Consider the following 17,839-nt stretch of genomic DNA (forward strand, 5'->3'; position numbering starts at 1 on the left):
TGTATTTCTTGATAAATCTGTGTCCGTGTCAGTTTGCCTTGAAACTTAAGACTTTTATCCTTGAATAATTTCAGTATATCTTCAGTAGTTCCTGAGAAAATGTGTAGGCTAATTAAGTAACCAAATTTGGCATTGGCGGTATAGGGTAATTACTGTCCCCTTACTTAAATTTACAGAAAATAAACAGTTCATCAGTTGAGTAGAAGATGTGAGTATGGAGAAATTTGTTAAATTCCGTTCTAAACCTGTTCCTTGGCCTTTCAAGCTTTAAGAAAATTAGTCAGTGCACTGAAGTCCGTAATACTGAATTCTGAATTCCTTATATACAACAGCTGAGACTTACAGAGGGTAGACTGAGATCTGATTTGTATTTTGTGTTAAAATTTTGAATATTTTTATTAGTGCAAAATGTATGCCGAATATAAGACATCATAAGGGAAAAAATGTACTCATAAGGTATGGCCAATATTTATACATTTCGGAAAATAGTTTTACATGGTGTCCTTTTAAGCACCTTTCATTCTCAGAGCTTTCTTTTGTAAAATAAACATGTGTTTAGTTTCAGATGAGTTGTACCAGAACATGAATCCATATTTCATTGTAGAATAAAAGTAGTCTATGCAAAGCACGACATTTTAAGCGTGTATATATCGCCAATAGAAGATAAGGGTCTTCATGCATGAGAAACAGAGCTCAATTAAGAAGTAATATTATTCTATGTGCGTTTTCCAGTTCAAGTGATTATCTAATTCCAAACAAAGAAACGTGACTGGTCTTGAGCATGACGTCAGTCTGTCTGTTTACAGCGATTTTTCTCAAATCACTAGACGAATTTTTTTATTCAGTATCTACGAGTCAATTTATTCGGAAATGTTTCACATAAAATGTTATGAATTTAAGTAAAAATTAAAAGGGGCTTATTTTAAATTAAGAAATATATAATTAGGTCATTTTCTTCGTGATTTTTTACGTAGATCAACAATTTCGGCTCGATAAGACGCATGCTTGCGTGACGAACTGCTCGCGGCGAAGAGATAGGATTTTATCTATAACCTAACCTTCCATGTAGTTCAACACATAGAGCAGTGATGTCAAAGCAAGCGCATTTTTTCTGACCTTGACGTCGTGCACGGGCAGCAAGCGCTAAGTATGGAAAGAGGAAGGGTTGTGTATATGAATAAGCAACCTGTTGGATTAAGAAAACAGTGGTGCACAAACTTCAAACGGAACGTGAAATTTTATATCGTTATTTTTATGTGGCTTCTTTCTGTTTAATATTATCTATATTGTCTGTAAAACAAAAGTACTAACACTGATTTCTTAATATTGCACTTGTGTTTTAAATCTTAATAACACAATAGAGGGTTAAGAAGGAATATTCACTTAAATTCCATAGTAAGAATAATATTATACTGTATTAAGTGGATGAAACACATCATTCATAAAGAAAGTGATATTCCAAAGAAAGAGATTGAGTATGACATGATAAGTTGGAATTTATATGGATGGTATTTTTAGCCTTACAAAAGTAATCAATAAACTCATCAAAACAATATTACAGTACAAAGCAAAGTTACTTAGGTACTGTATCTGTTTTAAGTGTAACTAATATTAAATAACAAAACTCTTATCGCATTATGCTTTTAAGGTGATATTTGTGAGCAACTTCCTATCATCAGAATATTAAATTATTTTCTCGAAATTGCTGAAGCTATAGAGCTGACATTTTTACAACACATGGAGACGTATCTTTTGCTTATGATGTAACAGTAGTTGCTTTGTTAATTCATTTCCTTACAAACAATTTCCATGCAAATATTTTCAAAATTTTCAATACACTATCTTCAGTAATACTTATATACGGTATATTAGATTTACGAAAACATTCTGCAAGGCTACTAAATAAATAGGCCTATACCTGAAAATTTCACTTTTCTATACGAAAAGTTGAGAAAATATTTCTTTTGAATAAAAAATCAAACTTGTGAAAAATGAGCATTAAAATTAAAACTTACATTCTTATAATGCACTTATACTTTTCAGCCAAATCTAAAAATTAACATGGATACAGTTTTAATAAGTTCTCTTCCCTTCATCTATTGAATCAGTGCTGGCCATCCCTGAATATAGCTCGACCAAGCGGCATATACCATCTCTTTCTTCTGTCTCTTTCCTTTCCGCTGTAAAGCGCTCAGGCTCTCCTGGGCTCTAAAGCGCGCGCTTGCTCCTGTGGGCATCAATTGACATGCCTGACATAGAGTAACCGGGGGTAAAGATCCGCTTGGGGTAAAGATCCTATTATAAATATTTGCTTTCCTGAATCCCCAAGTGACTGCATTGTTGCGGTAACGTCTGCCGTATTAGAAGCTGTGTTTATACAAAATTTGGCGTTTCTCCGTCTAATATACTGAAAATAACGCGTAGTTCGTACCTTCACAATTCCTTTCCTAAATGACAGCACTTTTTTGAGTTCTTTAGCCTGAGCATGATAAATGGGGCAAAGATCCGAACGTGGAACTTTGCCCGATGGGTCGTATTGCAATATTTAGTGTGTTGCTGTAATAAAATAGTAGTAGAACATCCAAAGTAGATCTATTTTTTGAACAATTACTATAAACGCTAAAATATTTTGCATAGATTACTAGAGAAAAACTGATTCTAAGCCATTAATATACGAGTATGTGATGGACCAAGTAAGACAATTTTTCGATGAGGGTATACCCAAAAGAAAATCTGCCAAAATGTCAAATTTGAAGAATCCACCACAAGGAAAGGTTTAAAAAATGATTCAGTGTTTCTTCACTTGATTCCTTCATGTATACATTTAATGACAGAAAAGATTTTGCAACCAGAAGCCAAGTAGATTGGGGTAGCGGTGCGCAGAATTTCTTGTTCGTTAAAGTTTTGACCGTTGACTTGTTCCGTTCTCAAGAGATTCTCTTTCTCATGTTCTATTTTCAGCAGGTTTGTAATTGAAAGAAAACTGTCGGAAGCCCAGTATCTGGTATTGTAAATTCCTATCGTTTCATTTCAGAATTGTCAACTTTTTCTTCAAAGGTTAAAATTCCAAAGTCTTCACTGTTTCTGCATCACGTTTGGAACGTCTAACTGTAGCCATATTATATCCCACCTTGGATCTTAAAAATTCAAATTTTTATTACTGTACATCTTAATTTTGTGTGTAGCATTTACTATACAATTTATAAATCCATATTTTTTTTTCTAGAATGGGCACTTTTTAAATAATTGAACAAATCTATCAGATCATATCTTACTTCAATTAGTTTAGTAATAAACATATGTAAACGGTTACACACTCTTCTTACTGGAACATATTAATAGTGATTTGTTGCGTATGGAAGTAAGTTTATCTATAATGTTCGTTGCTGAACTTACAGCAGATGATGAGGTCAAAGAACAGTACTTATCAGCTTCTTCATTTTTAAGAATACAAACCGGGTCTGTCTGTTGACATGGTCAGAAGCTATATTAAGACCAAAGAGGCAAAGGTAAAGAAAGTAATGACAGTGTTAGTAGATTTCTAAGAAATCGCGTCATATTTAAAGGAATTAGAGTTTTGAGGCTGTTGACTTGGTTCCGAAATTGCTGATGCTAGCAACTTACATTATTCCTGCTGTATATTTGCTGATTTATTCGAAGTGAAATGGCTATTGCGCATACCGCGCTGGCATTATCATAGTTTAGCCAATCCTGAGCAGTACCATCTTCAATAAACAATATTAAACTTAATATCAGTATAAAATAGCTCTTTTTTCACATCTGCCTACAGACGGGGAACAGATCTAGGCATGAATCCATATTTGGACATTTTTCGACCTAACACTAGACGAAGACCAACCTTGGGCCATAAGCTTGAAACGGTGGAACCAAAAAAGGTGTACTAGTATGGCCGTCAAATTACCTATAGTTCGTCTCTTTTTCCGGTGTGTTAATCAGCTGTTGTGTTCGTATTATTACGATTCCGAATTCTGTTTTGTGTTGTGAATATTTTGAAAGTCTAGTAAAATTCAGCGGGTGTTATTTGAATAAAAGCTAATATTATTTTCTGTTGGTGAATATAGTGAACAGTAGTCTAATAAAAGAAAGTGGAAATGAAGTGTTCAGTTCATGTAACAACCATAACACGTTTAATTAAGCTACAGTGAAATGTAGCCTACATTGATATAATAATCTACCTGTTATCTTCACATCCATTCTAAGCCATTTACGTATGACAAAATGTAATTTTTGGAGTTTCATATGTTAGAGCATAGATGGATATATACTACAGTTGAGTCTAATTTTTTATGTGCCTGGCTTTCTGAAATACCGTACTATACAGAAAAGTACATTTTTTTTGGGATACATTTCAGAACACGGATGTCTTCCTTTTCCTCTTACTCCAAAATTCCAACCTTGTGCACACAAAATAAATTGGCACTGGAAAGTGCCTTTTCGTAAGCATGATGCGCATTTAAATACCAGTATTAGCCATGTAGCAACTACATAATGATGATAATAATAATAACAATAATATGATGTAGGCTGCCTATAGTACCTACCGATGGATACGTCCTCCTTAAGATGTCGCGCGATGAGCGGGACGCTGGGGTAGAGACGCAGCGCCTCCTTGATGCAGCATTCTAGATATTTCAAGTCGTTAAGGTCCTTCATAGTGAAACGCTTCTTCGGGTCTGTACCCAGAACTCTGTCGATTTCTTCTACTACCTTGTCCTGCAGAGCATAAAAATGACATTGCAGTGAAATGATGCCAGAATAATTAAATAGAAGGTACGCCTCAGCTTTGAAAACCCTGTGAGGTAAGTGACGAACAGAGGACAAGTGTACAATATTTTATGAAGGTAAGTGCGTCTTTATCTGAAAACGCCGATCGTGTGTTTACTCAATGCAGATTTCTATACAGCAATTCACATCGCATCTAAATAAAACGCCCTGGCGATGAAAGCCATACTGATTAATAAAGCAGAGCTCGAATAAAATTAGAGTTGTTCATTTCACACTAATTTTACATGTATATGGTCGACCAAATAATGGTACAATGATAATAGAGCTATAGTGGAATGCGACCGAAATTTATTTAAAATCCCTCATCAAATACCGAGATCGTTTGGAGACAATTAACAAAATTTTTGATATACAGATCGCCGAACTGATCTTGAGCCTGTGGCAGCATCGTAACTTAAGTACCATCTCCAGCTAGCTACTCGAATTTCTTCCCCTCTACCGCTTTGTACGCAACACTCACTTCGCTTTCTCAAACTGTCGAAACCCACTTTGAGTATCTTTATTTGTTAGGCGAACAGTAATGAATCTTACTGCCTGACTTTGTGGACATTCTAGTAGTATACACGAGTGAAAGAAGCTGATGGAAGCTGCCGTTACTCGAGTGGAGGAAATATGAAAGGGAAAGAAGGAACTAGGGTCTAGTTATACTCCTCATCTGATCTCTCTACTTGTTGGACGGACAGTATCTGTGATGAAGTCAGTCTTCGTAGTCATTATAATTATTTTAACACCGTATTTGATCCAAGTTATATGAGATTCGTGTGTGGTGGCTTCTATCGGATGTGAGTTCGACTCCCGTTTGGTCTGATTACCTGTTACCTGGTTGAGTTTTCCCTAACTGTAAGACGAATGTCAGGTAATCATATGGCGTGTCCTCAGATTCATCTCGCCAAAAATACCGTCTCGCTATCACAAATTGAATCGACCAAGCAGTTGATAGAGCGTCATTATATAATTTAAAGCATATAGACAGTCCTCATTCATTGACGCCATTTTATAGCCTAGGTCAGTTTTCCAAACCCACACAGCCAGCAAATCAGTTGTCGCGAGCAGAGTTTTAAGCTGTCGCGAGGCGTCGTAAAGCAAAACGTAGCGTCTCGCCGCGCTGCGTCGCGCCTGATTCTGTGTGCACCCGGACTAGTCTACAGTACATTTCTGACTAGAGGCACCTTAAATTAGCTAAGAACCAAGTTTCAATTATTATTTTTATGCCAAATAAGCTTAAATGCCGTAAGTTGTAAATTTGCGTGAAGAATTCATTCTGTAGGTTTAAAACTGAACGGGAAGCTACGAGAATAGAATGCATGACAATGAGGAAATCCGGAATCCACACCCTGGATTTATTACGCTGACTGTATTGTTCGTTCTACTCAAATGGACTATCGCATCTACAGCTTCCTTTGTAAAGTAACTTACTCGTCAACTGCGTTTATCCTGACATTCCCAGATGCCCGATAATGGTGTAACTCGAAAACTTAAGTTACAAGAAATTGCAGGAGTTTAATGACTAGGGCTAGGATTTTGATGACCTTATAAATCATAAAATAATGCCCTAAAAACAATGCATTTATGACCTAAAAATCTTTCAAAAACGCCCTTAAAATGAACTAAAAATTGATCTTACATTCTAAAATTGGCTTAGTAGGAAAAGTGCTACTTAATATTTAGACTAGTAATTAAATTAAATTCTAGTACCAACATTTAAGTTTACTTAATTTTACATAATTTTTTCTAAGTGGTACACTTTAATTAATTATTTTACCTGATGTAGTTTCCATGTAGTCCATCACAAGGCCACTCTTATACGGAATTAGCAAGTATAGAGGAGTCTATATTGAAGGGATGGTTGGACTGATCCATTACATGGGGTGTACTACGTTAAAAGGGCAATATTTCTGTAGAAAAACGATTAAAATATTATACAAAATAATGGGTATTGGCCACCGACGCAGCTCGGTCGGTTAAGGCGCTTGCCTGCCGATCCGGAGTTGCGCTCGGGCGCGGGTTCGATTCCCGCTGAGGCTGATTATCTGGTCGGGTTTTTTTCCGAGGTTTTTCCCAACCGTAAGGCAAATGTTAGGTAATCTATGGCGAATCCTCGGTCTCATCTCGCCAAATATCATATCACTATCACCAACTCCATCGACGCTAAATAACCTCGTAGTTGATACAGCGTCGTTAAATAACCAAGTAAAAAATAAAGGGTATTAATGGACAAAATATGAAAGGAAATAAGCATTATTTTATATTAATAATGGGGATTTGTGGCAAAAATTAAATGACAATGCCTAAAAAATGTCAGAATAACACAAAAGATGCTCTTATGAGTTGAAACAGGCAAAAAATGCAAAAAAAATGCCCTAACAAATATATCTTAAAACACTGGGTTTATCAAATAACATATAAATACTAAAGCGGCTATGTTTCTGGCTTATTAGAAAAAAGATGCAATTTCATAAAAATCCTAGACCTATTAATGACTAAATTCGTGTGGCTTGTGAGTGTAAACAAAATGACTTTTTGTAACTTCAAGTCTTCTGATTTGCTACAAGAAACGTTCCTGGCTTGGCATATTTGTCGTTTATTTCCTGTGTCTGTACAGGACAATAGAAACAAACAATGATGACATTAGATAAACTGCAGCTCTTGTATACTATATAGCATCTGTATGTACACTGACAATCTGTGAAATGCGTCATGGCAGCACAAGACTATCACGGAAATAGACGAAGCTTTAGCTGCTCTAAGCACACGCCGGCCGTCCTTTTCCTGGAGTAATCACATAAAGTAAATTGAAAATTTTCTTGAGCTCTATCGAGAATAAAATTTAAGAATTATTAATTGATAATTATGTTTACGACTTTGATGTATTGATTTTGTAACAAATTGACAGATAAACTTGTTTTTAAAGTTGTTTGACGTCATTTGTAAAGTAGGTCAAAATAGAAGAATTTGTCCTTTTTATTTTTTATTCTATGATATGTAAAAACCTGATAAGCAAGTGGGCTAGTAGTCAGCCATTCCATAAAATAAGGGAATTTTTACCTCGTATGTAGGCTATAATTAGTTAAATTGAAGCTCGTAACTACCACCACCACAACCACCACCACCACCACCACCACCACTACCAACAACAACAACAATAATAATAATAATAATAATAATAATAATAATAATAACAATAATAATAATAATAATAATAATAATAGGAGAAGTTTTCTTGTTAATTAATTCATAATTGCTTCCGCATTCCATTCGATACAACAATGCAGTACGATAATCGAAACGATTCACACATCAATATGACGTCGATGAGTTGTTCGAAATATTTTAATGAGTAATAATGTCATTACAGAGTACTGGATTAATTTAGAAATTAACACCTAATATTATTATTATTATTATTATTATTATTATTATTATTATTATTATTATTATTATTATTATTATTTTGAGGTTTCAGCATTTTAAAATTTTGTTTCATGTATAATTTTAAATAATTTATGTGTCAATGTCATAAAACCAATTTTTTTCTAATATCATGTGATTTCAATATTCTTGTGTACTATGTGTTTCATAAAGATCATTTCATTTTTTATTTGTCCATAAAAGAATTAAAACCATAGGACTTGTCAAGAGAGAGAGAGAGAGAGAGAGAGAGAGAGAGAGAGAGAGGGAGGGAGAGAGAGAGAGAGAGGGAGGGAGAGAGAGAGAGAGAGAGAGAGAGAGAGAGAGAAAGAAACAACAATTAAAACAGAAAACAATAATTAAACATCTTTTATCCATATCGGTATCATTTAAATTTGTTAATAACAGAGGTCACTTACTATTTAAAGTGCTGTAAGTTTTGTTGAAATTCAAAAAGAAAAATAAATTCAGAATGGAACTTTGCCTTTTTTTTTTCGTCCCACCCGTAAAACTGCAGGCAACTTTATTTAGTTATGTTGCTAGATAAATAAATATTTTAAGGATCTTTGAAAAATGATTTATCCTTTTTTTACCTCTATATTTCTTCTTTAATATTGATATTAAAATTCTGACAATAACAGAAGAACAGAAAATATCTGATTTAACATTTATCACAAAAATGCTTTTCCAATTTTTGTCCCATCTGTAACGAATTCTAAAAATATTATTTCAAATGCATTAATAATAAAATTTTAAGTTTAAACAACATGCATTATGTAGGGTAATACGCTTCATTCGAAGAATTCGAACATGAAAGTTTACATTTCATTATTTAAATAATGATTTCGGAGAAACCCTTGCTAACTGGGCATACAATTATTGATCCGAGCAAATGTAAAAGTTACATTTGTTCAGATCAAGTTTCTGCACATTTAATGGGGAAAACTAAATTATTTCGATCATTTATTATCATAATACACTGCTCTCTTAAATTGGCTGAGCATATTGGGAATTAAATCAATGACTTTCCCAAACGCACTCGTAAAAAATAGCCTAATGTAAACTCAAGTCTAAGGCATGGAGAACTGATGCTGTATTCACTATTCAGTCACTAGTGATATGCCTGAAAGTTCTAGTCGAGATGAAAACAATTCACACGTCATAGCTTTTAACGCTGCTGCTTTTTTCACCAGAGATCTCAAAGGTTCTGTCGGGAATTGAACCTTTTAATGCTGGGCCATGAACCGACAGCAAGTTCTGTGGTAACTGGGAGAGTTCGACAATAATTCTAAATAGTACAGACGAGCACGTGCGCGTATGTTTATACAAGACTTATCTCTAGGTTCAATGGACTGCGTCCACATCTCATCTAGCTTTTTGATCATTGTATTATGCCTCTCTCAAAAACATCAAAGTGGAGAATACTGAGTGTCATTAAATTACACCTTCTTTCCAGTGTTGCCAGTTTTGATACAATTGTACGGATATGGTACAATTTTAAATGGTCTGTACGTTGGTACGTAAGTTGATTTTTTGGTACAATTTGGTACAATCTGTACTTTTTTATTTTATAATATGAATACTGAAAATTTTACAAATGTTTTACAAATTGCCAATGTTAAATTGAAGGTTTCAGAACCATTGTGGGCCAAGCGCCACTTACTAAAACCGTAGAAAACAAAGGTTAAAATGAAGTTATTAGCATAATTCAATTGAAACATATAGCAAGTAATATAAAGTATGCACATTAAAACTAAATGATATGTCAATCTTCATTAAACTATGGTATTCACTTAACTTTAACCCTTGCTTTCTCCGTTTTTAATAAATGGCGCTTGGCCCACTATGGCTCTGAACCCTTCAATTATTAAGGGAAGAAACTACATGGTAATTATCAACGATCGACAATGATATCTAGTCAGCTTGAAATGAAATCTAATAATGAGGAATATAACTCAATTGCTTTTAAAATTAAATTTTCCCTTTCCTCCAATGCTCTTCTTTACTGTTATTCATAATTTTATGAATTTATTTTAATAGGTTTCTACTGTTGACGCGATATCGCGATGATATGTTAATCAAAGTTACCATGGGACAACACTGGGCACAGTAAAATCTTGTTAATCCGAATTCGATAATCCAGACTTCGTTTAATCCGGATAGTCAACAAAATAACTTGACTAAAAATGGGGAATGCGGTATTTTAAAAGTGACTGGAAATCAACAGTCGAATTGGTCACACAACTCCGTATTTTAAACCAATTTTTGTAGAAAGCGTTTCGAGAAATGCACAGCCAGATTCGTTGGGCACATCATAACAAATTATTACGTATGTAATGTATTGTATTGCTTTAAATTTTACGTCTACTAGGTGTATGCCCTTTAAATTTTGCTGTAAATGAAGTTTTAATTCACTTTCTATTGCCATTTTAGGACATAATTCAATTTAAATCCTGTCCAAATTCAACGTCGCAAATTTCTAGCGCAATAATTAACAATAGATCCCTGTTAGAAACAACAACAACCAAATTTCTTGGCTTAAAAATCGATAATGTGTTAAATTAGAAAAATCATATTAAAGAAATTACCCCCAAACTAAATTCAGCTTGTTTTGCTATTAGATCTATGCAAAAGATAGTAAATATCAATATCTTAAAAACAATATACTTTGCATACTTCCACTCGGTAATGAGTTTTGGAATAATATTCTGGGGAAATTCCACAGATAGTAACAATATATTTCTATTACAAAAAAGAGTAATTAGAATAATAGTAGGTGCCAAATCTAGGGAACCGTGTAGGACTATTTTCAAAAAACTACAAATAATGCCCATGGCTTGTCAGTATATCTTTTCATTAATAGTCTTCCTCGTATGTAATCGTGAAAACTTTGTAACTAATTCAACAGTTCATAGCATAAATACACGTCAAAAAATGACTTTCATATTCCATCGGCAAGTCTATCGTGCTATCAAAAAGGAGTGCGTTATATGGCAGTAAACATTTTTAATAGTCTCCCTATCGATATAAAAATGAAACTCAAAACATAAAATTATTTAGGGCCAAATTGAAGGAGTACCTAATTTCTCACGCCTTCTATTCTGTAGGTGAATTCATGATATTCAATAACACTTCATGAAATTGATACTAAAACTTTGCGTTGTACTAGTAGACTATATTGTAAATCTCGTCTGTATATATTTCATCTAGACTGTGACTAAAAATTAAGATTTTATAATAGTATTAAGTTTTTTGACTTGTTCCATATTCTAGCTGTAAGCATGTATGAATACCATGGAATGTTAATAAATACAATACAATACAATTCGGACAACTTATCCCCCAATTAATCCGGATTAACGAGGTTCTACTGAAGGCCATACGCAAAAAAAATATAAAACGCGTATTGCTGTAAATATAGTAAAGGGACAAACAAATATTTAATGCTAGTTATCTATTATGTATTAATGCCTTTTCCAGAATTTGTAATTTGTCGGGAGGATCCTCTAGTGTTCTCTCTTTTATCAATCTTCGCAATCATATACGTATATCAACTCTCATTCAATATGTCAAGGACCTATCGACCACAAACGACAGTCTTCTTGTGTCATAAGTCGTTCTGTAAGAAGCAAACCACTGCACCATTTTCCTATTTCAAAATTTGGTCTATTCTCAATATCGCAGGTAGTTATAACCAGTTGTTGTTCTGCGTGATTCTCTAGAATCTACTGAGGCAATATATTAATGTCCATGTTACACGACTTGCAATACATCCCTTTAAATTGTTAGATTGTTCCCATTCTGATTTGTACATCAGTTTGTGAACATTTAGACTTTTTCCTAGGTCCTTCACTCATTGTTACACACACCTATCACAAAAAGAAAACTGTGTGAGCTGTGAGGTAGCATGCCCACACTGTAATCTCTAAAAGAAACTGAAGGTCAGAGAAGGTGAAAAGAATCAGAGATGCTTGTGTGTACAGACAGAGAGGGAAATATATTCACGTGAGAGCTGCATGGTTGGTGAATCCCCGAACGCTTATCTCATCAGTCCTGAGTGGTGTTATGCTTTCTTATGCATGCCAGCAGTATTGCCAACTGGACGGAAATGTAGCGGATGGGAAAAGAATGGCTTTGACTGGTGATGGATTTTCTGGCGGAAATTACGATTTGCATCACCTTTTGACTTTGTTTGCTGCTGTCATTTATAATTGTTTAATTTGGGGGGGGGGGATTTTACTTTTTCTTTGAAGAGCCCTGCCCGTGCCGTACCATGTTATTTTTATTTGAATCAAGATTATTAAGTCAGCTGTGTTAAAATTTGCTTTTTATTTGTATATAGATAGACTAATGGGGTCTTATTAATTTTATTTAAGTTTGACGGATTCTGACGGATTTCCAGGTTTTAGACTGACGGGGATACAATTTATGACTTTATGTGTTGGCAACACTGCATGCCAGAGAGAAAGGGAAAGATAATGACAGAGAGATCACGGAAAGGCTGCTTGACCGCAACAATGAAAGTGATTGCCATTTTTATAAATTACGAAAATTTTCATTTTAAAAAGGATAAAATGAAGGATATTTCCATGGATCTTCTAAAAAGAAGGAGATTTCGTATTTTTAATTAGCCGAAAGAAAAGTAGATAGGCCTATATAATAGTACATTATGCAACGAGCGTATAATGGTAGTAATTAAGACGCAAGTATGATTGTTTATGAAACGAGCGCAAGCGAGTTTCATAATTTTCATACGAGCGTCTTAATTACCATTATAGGCAAGTTTCATACGACTGTTTATGCTCGACCATATTTCTAACTTGAAAGTATTGAAAATTAGGTCTTTTTATGGTTATGTGCGAACTGACCTGAACTGTGAGATGTGCGCAGACGCGAAAGTATTGATTTTTTCCGAGGCCGAATGTCATTGACCTTGGCACAGAATAAGAATGAACATTAGTCTGATATAACCTGCAAATTGATTTAGAATTGAAAAACGATATGACAAATTGAATTTATTTGAATATTATTTACAATTAACGCTAATTATTATAGTAACAGAACATAACCTTCTGCGACAGTATAGGATTTCCAGCCTCCATGACTTTTCGCTAATTGTCTGTCGATTGCATATCCGAGAATAATCGATATAACAGTACAAAGCTGACTTGTGATTGGCTGAAGACCTGTACTTTAATGAGTAGGTGTACTTTAATGACATGCATTAAAGGACCAGGTGTATAATTACTACATTTCGGCATGGTCGAGCATAAAGAAATAAAGTGATTTCTTTCTAAATAAGCAAGACACGACAACACTGCTCGAAACCAGTGATCCAGAGTATAATTCCAGTCAATGTATCGACACACCCGCTCAATGACCTCACCATCTGCCAACAGGGAAGTGGACTGTGATAAAATGCATGTAATCGTTCCACTGTGATGCCAAGAACTCTGACCTTTGGAAGCAAAGCAACAAGAGCCTTTTCACAACGAAGATTGAGAAAAATAGCGAAAATTGAGATTTCTTCATATGCTTCAATGTGAATGTAGTTCATTGAATACGGAAACTACAGACTACAGTATGCAAACCATTGCAACATCTGCTTTTTAAATTACAGCACTGTTATCCATCAGCGATGACGTTTGAAGGACACAAACAAATTATCGTATTTACGAATAACGTAATCGTTAGCCTTGGACCATGATGACCACATTAGCAGAAAATCCCTCAATGTATAAAAGTCTATAGCACAGTATTACATTATAGTGTGGACAAACAAGAAAGAGTTTGTTTCTTGGTGGTTACTGTGCGTGATTTTAATTTTGCAATGAGTTACAACCAGTGTCGTGCACAGTTTTTGTGGGTCCGGGGGCAGGAATAAACCGGGTCCATCTCACTAAAATAGCGCCGCAAAGTTTCATTTTCCTAAAACGTTCCCCATCTGAAAATTATAGAACTCCGATACACCGAACTAATTGACACCGGAGTTTGTTCGGATAATCGAAATTTCGGATTAAGCGGGAGACAGAAATGTAAGGAGGAAAACCAAGTCTCATGCCCTGCTCATCCTTCACTGTTCACCGCTTTGTTCAGTTTCGAGGTCTAATTAATTCACTAGTGATAAAGTAAACTGTACATATTGAGTTTCTAAATACTGTAGCGTTAAATTGATTGAGTTCTAATTCTTCTCCCCCTTTTCTCTCTCTTTTTGGCATGTTCGGATTATTAGAAATTTTCGGATTAACGAGGTTCGAACTAGCTGCGTTCTATCTCAAATCACATATAGATTGCTCATTCCTATGTTAAAATCGGTTGCACTTTGAAGACAACAACCGCCAGGATCGCCACCCGTCCGCCTTAAACGAACACGAGATGGCAGTACGGTCGCTAATGCAATTCAAATGAGAGTTATGACGTGACTCCTTACGTAAAAACTAGATGGCAGCATAGTAAACCTGACAAAAACTGTTACCGTCGAAACCTATAACGCCGAACAATCTGGGTATATATGTGTGTGTATATATATATATATATATATATATATATTATAACCTAGGGTTCTACTGTGTAGTCATGATTAAAATATTATTGCTCATGGATGAAATTAAATAACTTTACTCACATTACATATATATGCTAGTCTACTTTATTACAATTAAATAGAGTCTATTTTTATTGACAAATAGAAAAACGCAAAGGAGACAATTCTATTTTTAATTCTTATAAATGAACTGTAAAATCAAGCCTTTACGTGTCTTTTGTTAGAAAAACAGTTAATTACAATTTCATACTCAATTTCACCGGCTATTTTATTTTCTGTACAAACGATTCCTAAAGAAGAAAGTCACATCTATCCCATGGCGCATCTATCTATGCAAAGTTTTCACCCGACCCAAAGCACTGAAGGATATCTCACACTCTACAACGGAAACAGCAAGAATGCAAAAGATTCGCAATCCAACACACACATGTGGGAAAATTGCTGACAAATTTTATTTGTTCAACTTGTTCAGTAGTTCGAATGGGTACAGAAGATTGCCTCCGAAGTTTTCCTTGCGGATTGGTTTTAAATGAATATTTAATTAATGATTTCAGAGACTGTTATTTCCGGCGTGACTCCTCTTTACTTACGCCTTAGGAAGTGAAGGCTCTATAAAGTCTAAGTAGGCAGTATCGTTCGCCATTTTTGTTCTTTCGTTGCCGAGCTACCAGATGAAGAATATATTTGCCGCACCGTGAAACATTATTATGTCGTAGTTCTTATGATAATAAATCAAACGCACTATAATTCAGCAAATAATTGAGAGGCAAATAACGTCCTCGTGCTTTCTGCAAACGCCAACGAAAGAACAAAAATGGTAGGCGATTATATTAAGTATTTATCGAGTCTTGGGAAGTGTATAACGTTATCAGCAGCGAATGACACACGTTTAAATGTAGCCGACCTGCAATGTGATTGGCTGCCTGAAATAAGAGTGACGGAGCTATAGTGCAGAAGATTTCACATTGTAGCAGCGTTAGGTATTCCACAGAAACGAAAAGCAATCATTTATATACATCATTGTTTTATATCTTTCAGCCATCTCCAATACAAGATGGTCAGTAATATCCTCATTCTCGGACTTTTCATCTGCAAACTTCTTTCTTTTCCTTTTCATTTTTGTTTCTTCATTTTCTGGGTGAGAAAATAGTGTTTTGATTTTCATATTTCCACAGTTAGCTTCACAATCTTGTAGTATTGCAGGTGATTGCTCTCTTAACTGATTTAAATTCAGGTAAAATATGAAATAATTTTATCAACACTGCTTTCACGAGCTTCCTTCGAGAGCACAGAATAGTCTCCCCTTGCCCTCACCTGCATACGGCCTTTGTTACCACAGTGATATCAAGTTCAAATATCAAATGCATATAATTGGGGAAACTGTACTAAAAGAAATGATAACTTCAAACCAGAATAGATAGGTAGAGATAAAGATATGGCAGTGTTCGATCTCTGTTTACTGTTGTAAATAGTACAGCAATCGCCTTGATGATTACAAAATCATTTATATTAAACACTTTTTTCTTGGTCATTTTCCGCGTCAGTGTTGTTAGACATATTAGTGCGATATTTTCCGGACGTGCGGAGAGTCAGTTACGGAAGATGACTGATGCGTGATGATTGAAGTTACAAGGTAGGAACAACTTATGGCCCTTTAAAATTGGTATCATCTCTGCATTTTCGTACTTGGAAAGTCATGAAAACATCAATTCAGGATAGCCGGCTCTTTGGATCGAACTCCGGACCTCTCGGATAAGGCAGACGAGCTGATCAAGACACCGCCCTCTTTGGTAATTTATATACGACCTCAACAAAGTAAACGGTTATTTAAAAACGTCGGTACATTTTGCAGCACTGCAACACTAAATTCTGTACCGTAGACAAATAAGATAGAAAGGCCTCCAACTCAATGTACAGGATGTTTAAAAAATACGGGGCATAATTTCAGGCATGTATTTCCGACATGTAGACAATCAAAATAGTTCATTACAACATGTGTCCGGAAATGCTTCATTTCCGAGTTATGGCCTTCACAACATTGAAATTCACCGGAACGTTTTTCTTGCCGCAGGTCGTTGTCATTACAGAAGATGTTCAAAATGGCCACCTCCTGCTTGAATACAGACCTCACATCGATGTCTCATTGACCTGCGAACACGATCCCAAACTCCAGGAGTATTGCGTATGTCCTCAGAACATGCCACAATTCGATTCCGAAGGGATTCCAAATCAGGCACCGGAGACGAATAAACCAATGATTTTAAATGGCCCCACAAGTAGAAATCGAGAGGGTTCAGATCAGGTGAGCGTGGAGGCCAAGCAATTGGGCTACCTCTACCTATCCATCGATCAGGAAACCTTCGATCCAAGTACCGGCGAGCCATACGACTGAAGTGTGCAGGAGCGCCATCATGCAAGAAGTGAATGTGTTGACGATTGACCAGTGGAGTGTCTTCTAAAACATGAGGTATGATGTTTTCCAGGAAGTTTGTGTACGCCTGCCCCTCTTGATTTGAATACATGTCGCACAGTCTAACGCCTACACAACACTGAATGTAACCTTCGCCTCGGAATGAACTGTCAGAGCGCCCTCTTAATGTCTCCTTTGACGGCAACGACCTGCGGAAAGAAAAACGTTCCGGTGAATTTCAATGTTGTGAAGGCCATAACTCGGAAATAAAGCATTTCCGGACACATGTTGTAATGAACTATTTTGATTGTCTACATGTGGGAAATACATACCTGAAATTATGCCCCGTATTTTTGAAACACTCTGTATACTTTCGAGAGGCTATTGAAGATATTACAGCCAAGCCACTGGTGGCAAAAATCGGAACTACATCTCATGTTACACAGCCCGATCGGTATGACAGGTATCCCTTAGACTACGTAACAATATTATTACTACTGTATTATTTTTCATATTACTCCCTAAAGGAGCGTAACGATTTATCAGTTTAAATTAAATGTTTAACCAAAATATGCATATCACATACGGTTTTTGGTTCGACATATGAAAATTAATGTAATGCTTGAACATTAAGCTGAACACCAATGACCAAACATTGGCTCTGTTACCCG

The 17,839-nt window shown here is 35.4% G+C and overlaps 1 protein-coding gene across 1 annotated transcript in view; it reads right to left on the minus strand.

The window, feature by feature from the left end:
- Cyp4c3 (Cytochrome P450 4c3) overlaps nucleotides 1-17,839 on the minus strand; it is a 348,264-nt gene that overhangs the window by 19,578 nt on the left and 310,847 nt on the right. The window contains exon 13 of the mRNA XM_069842121.1: nucleotides 4,563-4,734. Within this exon, the coding sequence (XP_069698222.1) occupies nucleotides 4,563-4,734 (172 nt within the window). The remainder of the gene's footprint in view (nucleotides 1-4,562; nucleotides 4,735-17,839) is intronic.

Source organism: Periplaneta americana, chromosome 12 (genome assembly GCF_040183065.1).
Source record: "Periplaneta americana isolate PAMFEO1 chromosome 12, P.americana_PAMFEO1_priV1, whole genome shotgun sequence".
In the NCBI taxonomy this organism is placed as follows: domain Eukaryota; kingdom Metazoa; phylum Arthropoda; class Insecta; order Blattodea; family Blattidae; genus Periplaneta; species Periplaneta americana.